At 32.6% G+C, this 16840-nt stretch overlaps 2 protein-coding genes across 2 annotated transcripts; one reads left to right on the forward strand and one right to left on the reverse strand.

The window, feature by feature from the left end:
- Positions 1-897: 897 nt before the first annotated feature.
- Positions 898-1353, reverse strand: LOC148771810 (uncharacterized). Its single transcript, XM_088815242.1, has one exon. It carries the CDS (start codon positions 1351-1353, stop codon positions 898-900), a length of 456 nt encoding a protein of 151 aa, XP_088671368.1.
- A 2107-nt stretch (positions 1354-3460) lies between these two features.
- LOC148771811 (uncharacterized) lies at positions 3461-6005 on the forward strand. The gene is made up of 5 exons (XM_088815244.1): positions 3461-4880; positions 4970-5319; positions 5419-5544; positions 5635-5745; positions 5823-6005. The coding sequence occupies exons 1-5, from the start codon at positions 3461-3463 to the stop codon at positions 6003-6005; spliced, it is 2190 nt and encodes a 729-aa protein (XP_088671370.1).
- The last annotated feature ends 10835 nt before the right edge of the window (positions 6006-16840 follow it).

Here is a 16840-nt window from a genome sequence, read left to right on the forward strand (position 1 = left end):
GAATGGTTTATTGTGTTTAGAGAGTACAAAATGCTATTAAATTTTTCTAGGGCTCAAAGTGAAATTAAAACCCATATTCTTCTATTGAGGGTATGGAGTTATCATGGATTTTGAGCACTGCTGATGGACTCATTCCAAAAAATCTGATTATATAATCTTCTTTGTCTCGTACAAAATGCTATTAAATTTTTCTTCGCTTTTCTTTCTACCAATAGCCCTAATTCCTGTGTGCCCCGTCGACGGTGAGTGACGTTTTCTGGCGTCACCGATTTTTTCATATTTTCTTTCCTCCTCCTACTTTATATGCTCGTTTTCTTCTCCCTGTGTTGCCGCCGCAAATTATTTTCCACAAATTGCTCCATGTCTGTTTAATCGCACCAGCTCCAGCGCTCCCGTGGTCGTCCGCTCAACCATCTCCATTGACGTGTCAGTCAAACCCAATCCCTCTGCCTACGAGGTCGATTTTTTTTTTATATTTGTCTGATTATAATTTTTTTTTCTTACAATTTTTTTTGGTTGAGTTGGTTTTCCAGGCCTGTTTTGATTCTTTGAACTAAATGTGTTGTTACCATTTTGATTATTGTAGAAATTGTCGACTGCTTTCGCTGAGAAATTTGGGCGGGGGATGACTTGTGTCCGAGGTAGGATTATATAGGTCATATTTTTATTGACTTAATGAGTTTTTGTTTTTTGTTTCTCATAATAGGGATGTTCATTGTATCTCTTAAAATATTTTGCAGAGTCAAATTTGCCCTCGACGGAAAGCACATGTCTGGCACAATCGGAAAGAATGTCAAAGTTACTTACTAATTGGTTTTCTTCAATGTTTTTTTTTGTGGTTCTTTCCTTTTAAATTATAGAATGCAATCGATGTTACTATATTACATCGGTTTTTGATTAGTTCTTGACAAACAGCACTGGTGAGTGACTAGGTCGAACGTAACCTTTGTCGAGCAGCTTTTGGATCTGATCTTTCAACTCTTTCAATTCAAGCGGGGCCATGCGATACGGGGCTTTGGAAATTGGTGCGGCGCCGGGAATTAGATCGATTTCGAATTCAATTTCTCGGTCGGGTGGAAGTCCGGGAATATCGTCGGGAAATACGTCGGGAAATTCTTGCACTATTCGGACATCGGATAATTGAGGTTTGGCGTCGAGTTCGGGATTCACGACATCTACCTGATAGCCGTAATGCCCTTTATGAATGAGTTTGACGGCTTTTATGGCTGAGATAATGGGAATCGAAGTTTTGGCTTGGCTTTGGAATTTTAGGGTTTGGCCGTTTGGAAGAGGAAAAATAACTGTTTTCGGGGCACAGTCGATTTGGGCTCTATATTCGGTTAACCAATACATTCCTAGAATGATATTAAAATTGCGGATCGGTAGGACGATGAGGTCAAAATTCATAGGTTGTGAATGAACTCGATTGAACAGTTGATTACAACTAGGTTCGAGATCATTTCTTCGCCAGAGGGAATGAGTATACTATAGTCGTGACTCAACTGACTAGGTTTGATCTTAAGGCTTCTAATCATATTCTCCGATATGAAAGAGTGAGTAGAGCCAGAATCAATTAAGGCATAGACAGGTTCGTCGAAAATGTATATAGTACCTGCTATCATTGAGGGATCTTGCTCAATCTGCTCCTTTGTCATAGCAAACACACGTCCTTGAGCACGATTATGAGCGTTCGGAAAATCCTTTGCTATGTGTCCGGTCTTTCTACATCTCAAGCACGTGTTCATCCCTTGTACACAAGCTCCAAAGTGCGCTTTCCCGCATTGTTGGCAAGTTGGTTTGGGCGGCTGTGGGAGTCCAGATTGATTCGGTGGTTGGCTTCGGTTGCCCTTGAATTTGTGGTTGCCGAAGTTAGCCTCTTCCATGGGCGTTGGCTCGTGCCTTGGGATCGACGGTTCTGTTGGATCTCCTTTTCGTCTTAGGCTGCCATCAAAGCTTTGTCCACTAGTTGTCTGAAAGTCGACGCATCGGACATACGGATATCTCATCGGATATCAGGTTGTAGGCCACGGATGAAGTAATTGTTTTTCTCTTCAGGGTCTCGAGCGATGAATGGGGCATAGAGACAGCCACGTTCGAAGCGACGAATGTACTCGAGCATTGGCAGTTCACCTTGACGAAGTTCTAGAAATTCCTTCAGTTTGTGGGCACGTACGTCCTTGGAGAAATATTTTTCGAAGAATTGTAGTTTGAAATCGGTCCATTGTATAGTGTCGAGGTCGACTCCCTCTTTGACTCCTTCCCACTAGTGACGAGCTTCGTTTCGAAGTAGGAATAGAGCGCAATGCACACGATCACGATCGGTCATTTGCATGTAGTCATAGATCACTTCTAGGGATTTGACCCATTCTTCGGCTATTGTCGGATCGGTTCCACCAGGAAATTCGGAGGGGTTCATTTTGAGGAATCGTTCGTAAATAGCATGAGGTGCTTCTTGAGGAGGAGGCGGAGGAGGACAGTTTCATCGAAGAAGTTGGTCAATTTGTCTTTGGTGGTTTTGGGCTTGTTCTCGAATAAGGTTCGAGAGGTTATGGATGGTTTGGTTAAGGTCGGGTGGTTCATTAGTGGGATGTTTTCGTCCTTATTACCACATCATACAGTTTTTTATTAGATTCACATGTTCTGAAAATGTGTTTTATATATTTTTTGGCAGGCCGCAATAGTGATTATTTCACAATAGTATTGCACCATTGTGGAAAAGTTATGGATTTAGATAAAATCTGTTATGTGGGTGGGAAAGTTAGTTATTTTGACTATTGTTGTTATGATGAAATGTCAATGACTGAAATAACTAAAATGGCAAGGGAATTAAAATTGGAAGACTGGGATGATTTCTATCACAGTAGAAGTGCAATACAAGATTGTAGTGTTCTTTATTTAATGGAGAATGATAATGATGCTTTGGAATTAGTGAACTATCTTGACAAAGACAGAGCCACTACAATTTATGTGAAGCACCTACAAGTAATAGAAGATGAAACTGAAAACAGTCAACCTGATTCCTTTGATTTAGATAATCTTCCATATGTAGATGAAGCAGTAGGGTATGTGGGTGATGTTGATGAAGTTGATGAGTTTAATGATGTGTCTGAGTCTGATGTGCCTGAATTTGAGGTTCTTGGTAGTAATATGTATGTGAATCATATGACTGGCATTTTTGGTGATAATGATGGTTTGTTTGATGATAATGAAAGTGGTGGCAGTGATGTTCAGTCAGTTGGAGATGATTCAGAGCACTCTGACTTTTTGGTTGATAGTGATTTTTTTTGCATCTGATGATGATTTTCAATATGATAACAATGTTAGTGATTATTTTGCATCTGATGATGATTTTCAATATGATAACAATGTTGATCATGGGGTAGAGTGGGGTGGACTTAGGTCAGATGAATAGGCTGAAGAACCTAGAAGGTCTAGGAGATTAAACAAGGGGAAAGAGAAAATGGCAGAAGATCAGATTGATGAAACTGCGAAGAAAGATCAATGGAAACACCCCAACTTTCCAGTTTTTAATCCAAAGGTAGACATGATTGATCCTAACTTTCAGCTTGGTGTTTGCTTCAATGATGCACAGAGTTTTAGAGATGCCATAAGACAACACTCCATAGTTAATGGTGGGGACATAAAATTGAGGCTTCATGAGAAGTATAAGATTCAAGCCATATGCAAGCATCCAAGTTGTCCCTGGATAGCCTATGCTTCTCAAATGAGAGGTGAATCCACCTTTAAAATCAAGACAATCAATGCAGTCCATGAATGTAACAGAAAGGAGAGGGTGGCTTGTGCAACTTCTAGGTGGTTGGCCACTAAATATGCAGACAAAATAGTTACTGATCCAAGATGGCCATTGGACTCTATGATGACTGTGGTCCAAAATGACTGCAAGTTGTTATTTAGCAGACACCAACTGTACAGAGCAAAGCAAAAGGCAATAGAGAAGAGTACAGGGTCTAATATTAAGCAGTATGGGCTCAGATGGAGGTATGCTCATGAAATTAAAAAGTCTAGTCCTAGGACCACTGTTAGAATCAAAGGAAGTGGTGAAACAGATCAACTGAAGTTCAAAAGAATTTACATTTGCAGGGATGCATTGAGACAGGGGTTTCTTGATGGGTGTAGGCCAATCATCTTCTTAGATGGTTGTCACTTGAAGTCCATATATGGTGGGATTCTTCTATGTGCAGTGGGGATAGATGGAAATAATGGCATGTATCCCTTTGCATATGCTGTTGTAGAAAAGGAAAAGAGAGAAAGTTGGTTGTGGTTTATGAATTTGCTGAAAGAAGACTTGAAGATTGAGGAGAGTCAGCACTGGACCATCATGAGTGACAAGCAGAAGGGGTTATTAGATGCAGTGGAGGAAGTTCAGCCTAACAGTGAGCACAGATTTTGTGTCATGCACTTGTACTGTAACTTCAAGGTATCACATAAAGGATTGACACTCAAGAACATTCTGTGGCAAGCTGCTAGAGCTTCAAGAATGGTAGGTTTTGAAAGAGTGATGAGAGATTTGGCCTCCAAAGATAAAGATGCTTTCAAATGGCTTGCAAAAAGGCCTGCTGCACATTGGAGTAGAGTTTTTTTAAATACAAATTCAAAATGTGATACACTTTTGAACAATATGTGTGAAAGTTTTAATGCAATGATTCTAAGGCCTAGAAGTCTACCAATAATTGATATGTTGGAGGCAATCAGAAAGATCTTGATGAAGAGGCTGCATGTGAAGAGGGATAAGATGGCAAGCCACAAGGGTGACATATGTCCTAACTTTCAGAGACAGATAGAGGAGCTGAAGAAAAAATCAATGGAGTTCATAGATAATTGGAATGGTAAGGATCAGTTTGAAGTTGAGAATTGCTATGGTGATAGATTTAAGTTGCATTTGGGAGATAAGACTTGCAATTGTAGAAAGTGCAAATCTCTGGAATTCATTGTGCACATTCCATTTCAGGCATGTACTATCTAGGGAGAATGCGTGAAGATTATGTTGAAGACTTGTATAAGAAGAACACCTGTATGAGAGTGTACAGCCACTTAGCTGACACACTTGAAGGAATTGAATCTTGGCCTGAATCTGGAAAGCCACCCTTGCTACCTCCAGACATTATGAAGATGCCAGGCAGGCCTAAACTGCACAAAAGAAGAAGACAACCAGGGGAGATCAATGGTCCAAAGGACATCCCACCACCAGTTGCTAAAACAGTAACAAGGATTGGGAGTTTGGGTAGACAAGGTGTCATAATGACATGTAGTTTATGTCAAAAGAAAAACCACAATGCAAGAAGTTGCCCCTTGAAGAAGGCAAGTGGTGCAGTTAATGACAATGCATAGTTTTCAATTATTCATTATTTTATTAAGTTAATTGTTAACTAATGCAGTTGAATTTGTTTCCAATGCTAGAGAAATAAGTCAAACACACAAGTTACTGTTACTCAACAACAAAGCCAAACTGTGACAGAACAACAAAGTCACACTACATTTGAACCTCATATGGAAGTTCAAACAAGTATTGCTATTAACAGAAAGGTACTTAGCTATTGTGATTTGTAGCCAAACTACTGTTTCTATGTTAATTTATGATTTTTTGATGTTTTTTGATTTTTTACATTGCTGTAGAGGAAGCTTGTTTTTGACATCAACCAGACTCAAGAAAGTGTAGCTGAGCCTTCAACAAAGAAGAAATTACCAGTGCCAAGAAAGGGGAAGAAATCTATGATTTCTGAAAAGGTGATGTATTTAAGATATATTTGAAATCCCTAATTTCTTTTATAATTTATTTTATTCTAACTTGTGGGAAAAATCAGGTTATTGGTAAGACAAGCAAGGAGAATGAAACAATGGTTTCTTCGGATACAAGAAATGGGAAGGAAAAGGAGAATGAAACAACAATTGTGGCCAAAACAAGCAAAGGGAAGAAGTCAGTTGTGCTTCAGCCTTCATCCCCATCAAAGAATCTGAGGCCAAGAAAAGCCACACCAAAGAAATAGTGGCCATTTACTTTGTTAGGATGTTATTGTTGTGATTTAATTACATTTTGAACATTTTAGATCAATACTTTTTGCATTTTGGGAATGATCTTTCGGGATTGCTCTTTTGAGAATGACTTTGTTATTGGTCTTGTGAACTATTTTGTATTTTGGTAAGACTATGTAATTTGTATTTTGCATTTTGGTAAGACTTTGCACTATTTTATATTTTGGTAAGACTATGCACTATTTTGCATTTTGGTAATATTTTGAACTATTTTATATTTTGGTAAGACTATGTAGTTTGCATTTTGCTAAGACTTTGTTTTGCATTTTGGTAAGACTTTGCACTATTTTGTAGTATTTTATATTTTGGTAAGACTATGTATTTTGCATTTTGGTAAGACTTTGCACTATCTATATAATATATAAAAGTTGAATTCCACACCTAATTGATTGACATTTGGCAATTTCAATTGGTGACAAGTCCTTAATTTTATCCCAAGTGGCGAATTGATTGGTGGAAATAAATCATAAAAAAATATGTCATCATTTTCCAAAATTAAAGATAATTAAATATATTTAATTATTTTATTAATATATTTATATCCTACAATTTATAAAATGCTCTAAATATATCAACTTTGTTGGAAACTCTAAATAAATTTATTTTTTAATTTAATTTTATAATTAATTTAATATAATTTAGTTAAATTTAATTTAAAATATCCCCTATTGTAATTGCATAATTGGTGGTATCACAGAAATTTTGTGTTTTAATTAATAAACTTGGATTTATATTAACAAAATATTGCAAAATAAATTATTTGATATGGTGCATTTTACATGAACATGACGAGAGAATATATTTTTTTTTAACTAATTTAATATTATATATTGATATTATCTGTAAAAACAAAAAAGATAAATGTTCGAATTTACAATATTGCGAAAATCGACACTATGTGTTTCTACCATGCGTAGAGTAATATACTCGCCATTATTTACCATATTAGAAATTATACTACATGAATTTCATGTTATTGTTTAATCGGTTATTTTTTCTTCACCGAATATAGTGACAATAAATTTTACGATTGATTTAGCTTTTTAAGTTATGTACTAATTAAAATAAAAAACTTTATCATGATTATTCTAATAACTTGGATAACATAAGTTAAGTTTAATCAATTAATAAAAAACAAATTGATTTTATATAGTTCAAAATATAACAATGTTATTCTAATTCTTTGGTATTAAATTCCTTTATTCACTCTATTTCAAACCAAACATTAATAATATCAAATCTTTTGGTTAAAATGTATAATGATCGTATATACTATATATTCTATATATTTAGAATATCAACTAATTTTTATTTTTCCATTTTTTATTTATATAAGCATTTTATAGTGACTTTTGTTTACTTGAAATTTGATCTATTTTCAATAGCATCAGTCTTTATGTTTGTTTTTAACATATGGTCATAACTGTAAATAAGTTTAAGTTGTATATTAACAACGATAACTTATGAAAACCACTTGAACTTAGGCTAAATTAAAAAAAAACACTCCCACATATTTGTAATTAGCAAAATACATTGATGTTTATTACCGTCTTACATCGACCCCCTTATGGTATGAGTTTTCAAGGAATTTATTTGTTACGCGGAATATTCCCCGAAAAATGTTGATTATACCCTGCACACGCGACATTTCTTTATGGTATTTTTTAAAGACAAAATTACCCTCAGGGGACTTTACGCGAAATGTTTATTCTTCTTAATAACACTTTCACAAATTTTTATTATGACCATGACCACCCCTGAGCGTAATTTTTGTATTTAAAAAGTACGATAAAAGAAATGACACGTCTCCAAGGGTAGAACCCATATTTTTTGGGATATTACATGGAATAAAAAATATTCCGTATAATATCACACCATAAGGAGGTCGTGTAAGACAGAAACAAACATCAAGTAGATTTTGGTAATCACCAATAACTGGGGGTGTTTTCTGTAATTTAGCTTAAGTTCAGGAGAATTTTCATAATTTATCTTATTAACAACGATTATTGTTCTTTTACGTCTTAACGTTTGCTTATACCCTTATAATATTTTAAATAATTTAATGTCAGTTTCATAATATAATTAAATATTAATTTCTAATATATTTAATATGCATTTTTTTATGCTTTAGCACATAAGAAATTTGATATACATGTTCGAGATTGAATATAATTTTTTTTTTCTATAAAAAATAATAGATCATTGCAAAAAACAAATATTGATGCAAACTCAAAATTTGTGATTAATATTAGCATTAGAATTAGAATTATAAATAATATTTTTTAAATTAGTATTAGTATTAATACTAGAAATAGGATTCGGATTGTAATTAGGATTAACATAATATTATAATTAACATTGGATTATGACTAATATTAGTATTAGAATTATAATAAGATTATGATTATGCATAGTACGATAATTAGTGACATATATTAGTATTAGGATTATGGTTAACATTAGGATTGTGATTAGAATTATAATTAAAATTAGAATCAGAATTAACATTAGCATTAGCATTTGCATTATTAGTATTAAAATTATTAGACTTATGATTAGTGTTGGGAATAGGATTATGATTATGATTGGGATTAGAATTATGATTAGTGTTATGAATAGTATTAAGAATAGGATAATGATTTGAATAATATTAGAATTACAGTTATAATTAGCATTAGCATATTCAGATTAGAATTAGCATTAAACTTAGTATTAACATTAACATATTAGTATCAGTAATAGTATTAATAATAGTATTAGTATTAGTATTAGTATTGTATATTAGTATTAGTATTAATATTAGTATTAGTGTTAGTGTTAGTATTAGTATTAGTATTAGTATTAGTATTACATTTAGTAATAATATTAGTATTAATACAAATATTAGTATTAATATGAGTATAAGTATCCATATCAACATTAGTATCGGTATCAGTATCAGTACCAATATCAGTATCAATATCAGTATCAATATCAGTATCAGTATCAGTATTAGTATCGGTATCAATATCAATATCAATATCAATATCAGTATATGTATCAATATTAGCATTAGTACATTAGCATTAAAATTAGTTTTAGCATTAATATTAGTATTATTAATAGTATTAGTAATGTTATTAGTATTAATATTACTATTAGTAATAATATTAGTATTAGTACTAATATTAGTATTAATATCAATACAAGTATCCGTATCAGTATAAATATCGGTATCAGTACCAGTATCAATTTAAGTATCAATGTTGGTATCAGTTTGAGTATCAGTATCAGTATGAGTATCAATTTCAGTACCAATTTCAGTATAAGTATCAGTGTTAGTATCAATATCAGTATTAGTATTAGTATCAGTATTATTAGTATTAATATTAGTGTCAACATCAATATCAATATCAGTATCAGTATCAATATGAGTATCAACATGATTGTGAGTATCAATATTAGTATGAGTATGAATATTAGTATTAGTATTTATACTAATATTACTATGAGTATCAATAAACATCAGTATTAGTATCAATATCAGTGTCAGTATCAGTATCAGTATCAGTATCAGTATCAGTATCAGTATCAGTATCAGTATCAGTATCAATATCAGTATCAATATCAGTATCAGTATTAGTATTAATATTAGTATTAATATTAGTATTAGTATTAGTATTAGTATTATTATTAGTATTAGGGTAAATTACAAACACCCCCCTGAGGTATGGTTAAATTACAAAAACCCCCCTCTTGTTTGGATAATTACATCTACCCCCCTCAACTATGATTTTTTCTTACCTTTATGGTGCCAAATTCAACATAGTCATCTAGATTCCGTGAAATGTGCTCTAGTTTGTACTCTCTGCGTAAAAAATACAGTTTTCGATGCACCACAAACTGATATATACAAGCTAAAAATCACATATTATGTTAATCTTGCTTCATAATGTAGAGTCTGAATGGGATAAAACGGGTACAAAAGTGATAATATTCCATATAATCTCGAAGATTCCACTAAATTTGATGAGTTGAGGGGGGTGGTTGTAATTATCCAAACAAGAGGGGTGTTTTTGTAATTTGGTCATACCTCAGGGGGTGTTTGTAATTTACCCTTAGTATTAATATTGGTATTGGTATTGGTATTGGTATTGGTATTGGTATTGGTATTGGTATTGGTATTGGTATTGGTATTGGTTTTGATATTAATATTAGTATTAATATTACTATTAGTATTAGTATATTAGTATTAGTATTAGTATTAGTATTAGTATTAGTATTAGTATCAGTATTAGTATTAGAGTATCAATATTAGTATCAGTGTTGATATCACTATTGGTTGTGGCATATACATTGTATCTCTTTTGCAACATTTATAAGTTGTGTTGTTTTTTGAGTTAGGTGCATCACTAATTGAATGTTGTCAGTGATAAACTTGCAGGTTATTTGAATATCTATTGTGTTACTATGTTTGTTGTTAAGTTTGCGCGCTTCACGTATTATTCTTTGTAATATTTAAATAAATTTCATATATTACAACTCTGAATTAAGAGATAATTTTTTTTTATTTACTTCAATTTTATTTTACTTGAATTGGTGTTGTTATAAAGAGCTAATCGTTTAAATATTTTTATTTTTCTCATTTTGAAACTGACCTCCGTGCAACGCACGGGTGAAATACTAGTTTTGTGGTATTTTGGATTTTTGTAAAACTATGTAGTTTGTTTCTTGTTCACTTAGTTACTTTTTAAATGATTAGATTTTTTTCTTATGCAAAACTCAGAAGGTATACAATAACATTCATTACAAATCTATATTGCCATTGCACAACAACATAAAGTTAAAAAGTTATTACAACTACTTAATTGAAAGCAATTACATAACATAGAAAGATCAATACTTGTTCTAAACATCTAAACAAACATATACACTAAAAACATTGCAACTGTCAAGGCAATCCACAACCATTTTTCCCTTGACCCCTTCTTAATGAGTTGTTTTTCACACTTCTTCAACTCATCTTCACACTTCTTCAACTCATCTCCTTACTTCTTCAACTCATCTTCGTACTTGTTGATCTTCCTAAGTAAACCAGGAATTATGTTACGAGATCGGTCACACATTGGAGGGTCAATCCACACATAGTATTTGCAACCCCCAATTTGCTGGAAAAAAACAGAACACATTATAAGAATTCAAAATCAGCAAATCTTCTCAATGGATTCAAAATAAGATTGACATTGACGAAATTTACAAGAAATTCATACCTTATATTTGGGACATATAGCGAATCTCCTCCCTGGATTCAAATCGGTCCAAGATGTTTTCATTATTGCCATTCTTGCACAGTAGCATGTATTATTGACCTGGACTCCACTAATTTGTGACATGTCTAGAATCTAAACAAAAGAACGAAAGAACGAAGAGAGAACAAGGAGAAACAAAAATGCAGACAAAAGAAGAGAGAAGAGGAGAGGAAGTAAAGAGGAGGGAAATCAAACTTGGAGAAATTGAGATGGAGGGAAAATTATGGCAGAATTAAGGCATTTAGGAGGATGTTAAAGGAAAAGACGAAAAAGCCCATGTACTTTGGCATGTGCAGCGTGCGTGCGCCGGAAAGTGGAAAGATTCGCCAGAATATTCTCTCCAGGTGGTTATGTGCGTCAAAAATGAATGTTTGGGTGCGACCGTGCAACTTTTTTTAGTTAAGGTGGTAAAGTGCAAAAAAGGGCAAAGTCTAGGTGGCGAAATGCAATTAACCCTATCATATATTTATATATCATAAATTACACACACAACAGCACACACACGGCACACACATATACACCTAACATGCAGCCCCAAAACACACTTTAATTAGCATTAAATTATCAAACCATGCCCTTAAAGCACCAACATTTTTATCTTTTCATTAATGGGATTTCTCCCACTTTTATTCATTAAATGAATTAAAAAATTCTTACAGCCCCTTAACATAGTTCTGCTGAAGATTTTTAACCATAAATTCACATTCTCACTATTAATACTCAAGGCATAATGATTAAAACACAAAAGTTCCATTTATGACACATGCACAACCAATATTTCGAAATAATAGCAAATGGCATCAAAAAATTCTCAAATTTAATTATAGGCTGCCTAACTGAATAAATGAACAGATGCAAAAAGAATTTTGCAGTTTCCTCAAAAATCGAATTTACAAAAATTAAAATACTCGGCAAGTAGTGTTGCCAAAAAGTGATTTTTCCAACAGTTATTAATCTCAAACCATGGTCAAATAGAAAATAACAAAATTTCCCTTACTCCTACTGAGATTTTAAAGGTGAAAACATTTTTCATGCTGAAACTTCAAGAAATTGCAGATTAGCCCTAAAGATTCATAGATCTACACATGCAACCCCAAAAATCTCGAAAACGCATTTTCTTTTTCTAAAATTCCCAAAAATTCGAAATATTAAATATTCAAACACAAAATTCTTAAATTCACAGATTATAACATGGATTAGACGTGCAAGAACATAAATATCAAGATTAGCATGAGATTTCGGATTTTACACAAAAAGCCCTAATTTTTATTAAAAGTGAGGAAATCTTTTAAGTAGTTTCGAAAATCCTTTTCCATACTATGATACCCTTCGATTGCAGCAAGAAATTCGAGATTTCTTACCTATCAAAGAGTGTTGGCCGAAGAAAGAAAAACCTTCAAAAGAAAAGAGGGTTTTTATAGGAAGAAAAGGAGGATGAAGAGAAATGAAGAAAACGAAGATACAATGTTACCTCCTTCAAGAAGTGGCTCCAAGATTGAACCAAGCTAGTTGAATGGAGAAGGTAAGAGCTTTGATATCAAGTTGGGAGGAGTTTAGATCTCCCGTAAGAGGGCAAGTGTTTTTGATGGTGTTCTTGGCATATTCAATGGTGAAACTTATATAGGGGATTTGCATTTTGATTTCTATATTTTTTTCTTGAAGAAATTTGAGGTGGTGGCCGATGGAGGTGGTGGTGCTTCGGTGGTGGTGGTGCAGAGAAGACAAGTGGGAGTGTAGGTATAAAGAAAAGAAGAAGGAATAGTGTCTCTTCACATTACTAATCCACATTGAGTACTGTTGGATTAGTGTAAATCATCACACTTTGACAAGTGGACAAGCATACATCTCTTTTCTAATTTTATTTCTTAATTAATAAAATTATTAATCTCTCTCATACACACAAAACCGAACACACACACATATACATATATACATGTACCTATATTACCTATAGTCAAGAGTAGGTTATAGCATATGCATATATGTATGCGTATATGTACGTGTATATGCATGTATTATGCATGTAATTATGATTAAATCATGAAATCACATAAATAAATTAATTATACACATAAGTCACATAAATTAATCTAACACATACTTATCAATAACTAATCCACTTAAGATTATAGAAATAAAGTTGGCACATAATTATATAATCAAATCAGCATATAATGATTATTAATCTAAGCAAATAAAGCACTTAAAGAATTTAAGGTAGTAAAATTCATAATGATTTGTACGTGAGAATTTTCGGGTTATAGAATTTTGGTTAGGGATTAGGGTTTCGAAAATGTGGGGTGTTACAATCTTCCCCCCTTAAAATAATTTTGTCCCCAAAATTATTACCTGACCCGAATAATTCCGGAAAGTGTTTACGCATTTCCTCCTCGCGTTCCCACGTGGCTTCTTCTAAAGTATGATTATGCCACAAGACTTTAACCAAGCGAATGTTTTGGTTACGTTGGGTTTTGGTTTTGTATTCGAGGATTTGGGAGGGTCTTTCTTCGTAGGTTAGGTTGGGGGATAATACGATAGGTTCGGGTTTTAGTACATGATCTAGGCTACGGATATATTTACGAAGCATGGACACGTGGAACACGTTGTGGAAATTGGACAGGTTAGGCGGTAGGGCTAGACGATAGGCTCGGGTGCCGATTTTCTCGAGAATCTCAAATGGTCCGATAAAACGAGGCGCTAACTTTCCCCTTTTTCCAAATCGCATTATTCCTTTGAAAGGTGCCACTTTAAGGAATACGGAGTCTCCAACTTCGAATTCTAAATCTCTTCTTCGAGAATTGGCGTAACTTCGATGTCGATCTTGGGTGATACGGATTCTCTCTCGAATGTTCTGATATATAAATGTATATATATATATATATATATATATATATATATATATATATATATATATATATATATATATATCTATCTATCTTATTAATGAAAGTAAGGTTGCTCGTGGTAAATTCTAGGAAAAAATTCCCGCTCGTCCTATTAATAAACGTAAGGTTGCTCCGAGTAAACCCTAGGAAAAGTTTCCCACTCATTTGATAGTTATAATTGTCATTTATTTATTTAATCATTTATTTTTAGGGGTAATATGCATGAAACCCCTCAAACCTTAGAACTAGGGGACAAGCCCAATTAGATTTTTTTTATTAAATCCTTAATTCTGAACAAAAATTGTTACACATCCTTTTAATTTTTTTAAACCCAAAACTACCCTTAATATAACAAATAAAAAAATACATTACTCTCATTCTATTATTTTTTCTCTTTCTCTTCCTCTCTATTCTTCCGTCGCCCACCTCCTCTTCTTCTCTCTCTTTTTCTCTCTTTCTCTATTTCCACGCCGCACGCCCCAATCTGCCCAACTCCTCATCTTCTCCTCTATCTCTCTCTCTTTCTCTATTTCCGCACCCTGTGAGGCATTCACTTTTTTTTCTTTTGCTTTCTTTTTAATTATTAAATTTGAGGTTTTAATAGAACTGCAATGGGACGATGGTGGTCAATTCAGATGCCCTTGTGCGGCGGGTCGATGTCCCTGACTCGCCTTGGCCGGGGAAGTGGCGATTGCATCACGGAAGGGTTGGCGAGATGTGTGCCTGCATATGTATTTTCGTTGTTTTTATAGCGGTGGCTAGGGCTGGTTATGATGAATTCATGGTATGTGTGCGTTTAGTTGCGTGTACGGCGAGACGGTCGACTGGTATACGACTGCTAGCGATGCTAGGGTTCCAAATTGCAAAAGTAGGGTTTTGAAAATGACTCTAGTTGTCTACAAGTGTCTAACGACGTTATGAATCGAAGAATCGGCTGTTATTGAAAGCTTTTTTTATGTTAAAAAAAATAGAACATTTTTTTGGCTAATTTGACCGCTAGAGTTTGGCGGCAGCTGCGTTTGGTTGCGAGTGTTGGTGACGACTGGGGGTTATTGGCGGAAAACATAGTATACCATAGTATACAATAGTACTATACTATAATATATTGTGGTATACTATACTCTACTACATAAAAATATGTATATTATACTATACTCTACTACATAAAAATATGTATATTCGATTAAAAAATGAAAAAAAAAAGCATGGTTTTGTTTTTATAATAATAATATAATATTATGTAGAAAAGAAAAAGGAAAAAAAATAATTTTATTTTATAATATTGTATAAATGCTAAAATGAAGAAAGAAAAGAAAACGATAAAAATATTTTCTGTAAACAAAATTAAAAAAATATTAGACGTAAAAATGAAACTATTAAATGTAGAACAAATAAAATATTAAATTTGTGAGTGAAAGGACATTTTTGTAATAAATTTTATAAAGGATGTGAAGCAAATGTTTAGTTGGACTTGTCATTTAGTTCTAATAAGTTTTGTCACCAGGGACCTATATCTTAAGGCCCCTTATTTTTATTATTTTATTTATTTTAATATAATCAAGTTTAATAAATCCATTAAGTATGCAGATTTTTTGACCCAAATCCACGTATCTTATTAATAAAAGTAAACTTGCTCCGAGTAAATCCTAGGAAATTTTTACCGCTCCTTTGATAGTTATAAATGTTATTTATTTATTTAATTATTTATTTGTTATTAATTTTTTTATTTAATAGAATCAAGTCTAATAAATTTATTAAGTATCCAGATTTTTTGACCACAAATCTACGTATCTTATTAATCTTATTAATAAAAATAAGGTTGCTCCTGGTAAATTTTAAGAATTTTTTCCCGCTCGTTTGATAATTATAATTGTCATTTATTTTTTAAATATTTATTTTTATTATTTTGTTTCATTTAATATCTTATTAATAAAAATAATGTTGTTCCTAGTAAATTTTAAGATTTTTTTTCCGCTCGTTTGATAGTTATAATTGTCATTTATTTTTTTAATTATTTATTTTTTATTTTGTTTCATTTAATATGATCAAGTTTAATAAATTTATCAAGTATCCATATTTTTTTACCCAAATCTAATATCTTATCAATAAAAGTAAGATTGCTCCTGGTAAACCCTAGATTTTTTTTTTCCGCTCATTTGATAGTTATAATTGTCATTTATATATTTAATTAGTTTTATTTATTTTTTATTGTATTTAATATACTCAAGTGTAATAAATCCATTAAGTATCTAGACTTTTTGGTCCCAAATCTACGTATATTTTCCCATTAAAATTGTCTTTTTACTTAATATTACTTTTATGGGAACATTATTTAATTGGTTAGAAAAACATTTGGTTCTTATCTTATTAATAAAAGTAAAGTTGTTCCGGATAAACTTTTTAGATTTAATGGCATCATTGATTTACAGTAAATTTACTGAGGCTTGTTATGGGTGATAAAGAATAAGATTCGTCAAACTCTTACATTAACTGAGATAAGATAAATAATATACAACCATATTACATAAAAAAACATAAAATCAAATTAATAAATATGGCAAAAAAAGTTTATGGATGGAGGATTATCATCGATGCATATATAGCAAAATCAAAATG

Source organism: Erythranthe guttata, chromosome 3, assembly GCF_056151865.1.
Source record: "Erythranthe guttata isolate IM_541 chromosome 3, IM_541, whole genome shotgun sequence".
In the NCBI taxonomy this organism is placed as follows: Eukaryota; Viridiplantae; Streptophyta; class Magnoliopsida; order Lamiales; family Phrymaceae; genus Erythranthe; species Erythranthe guttata.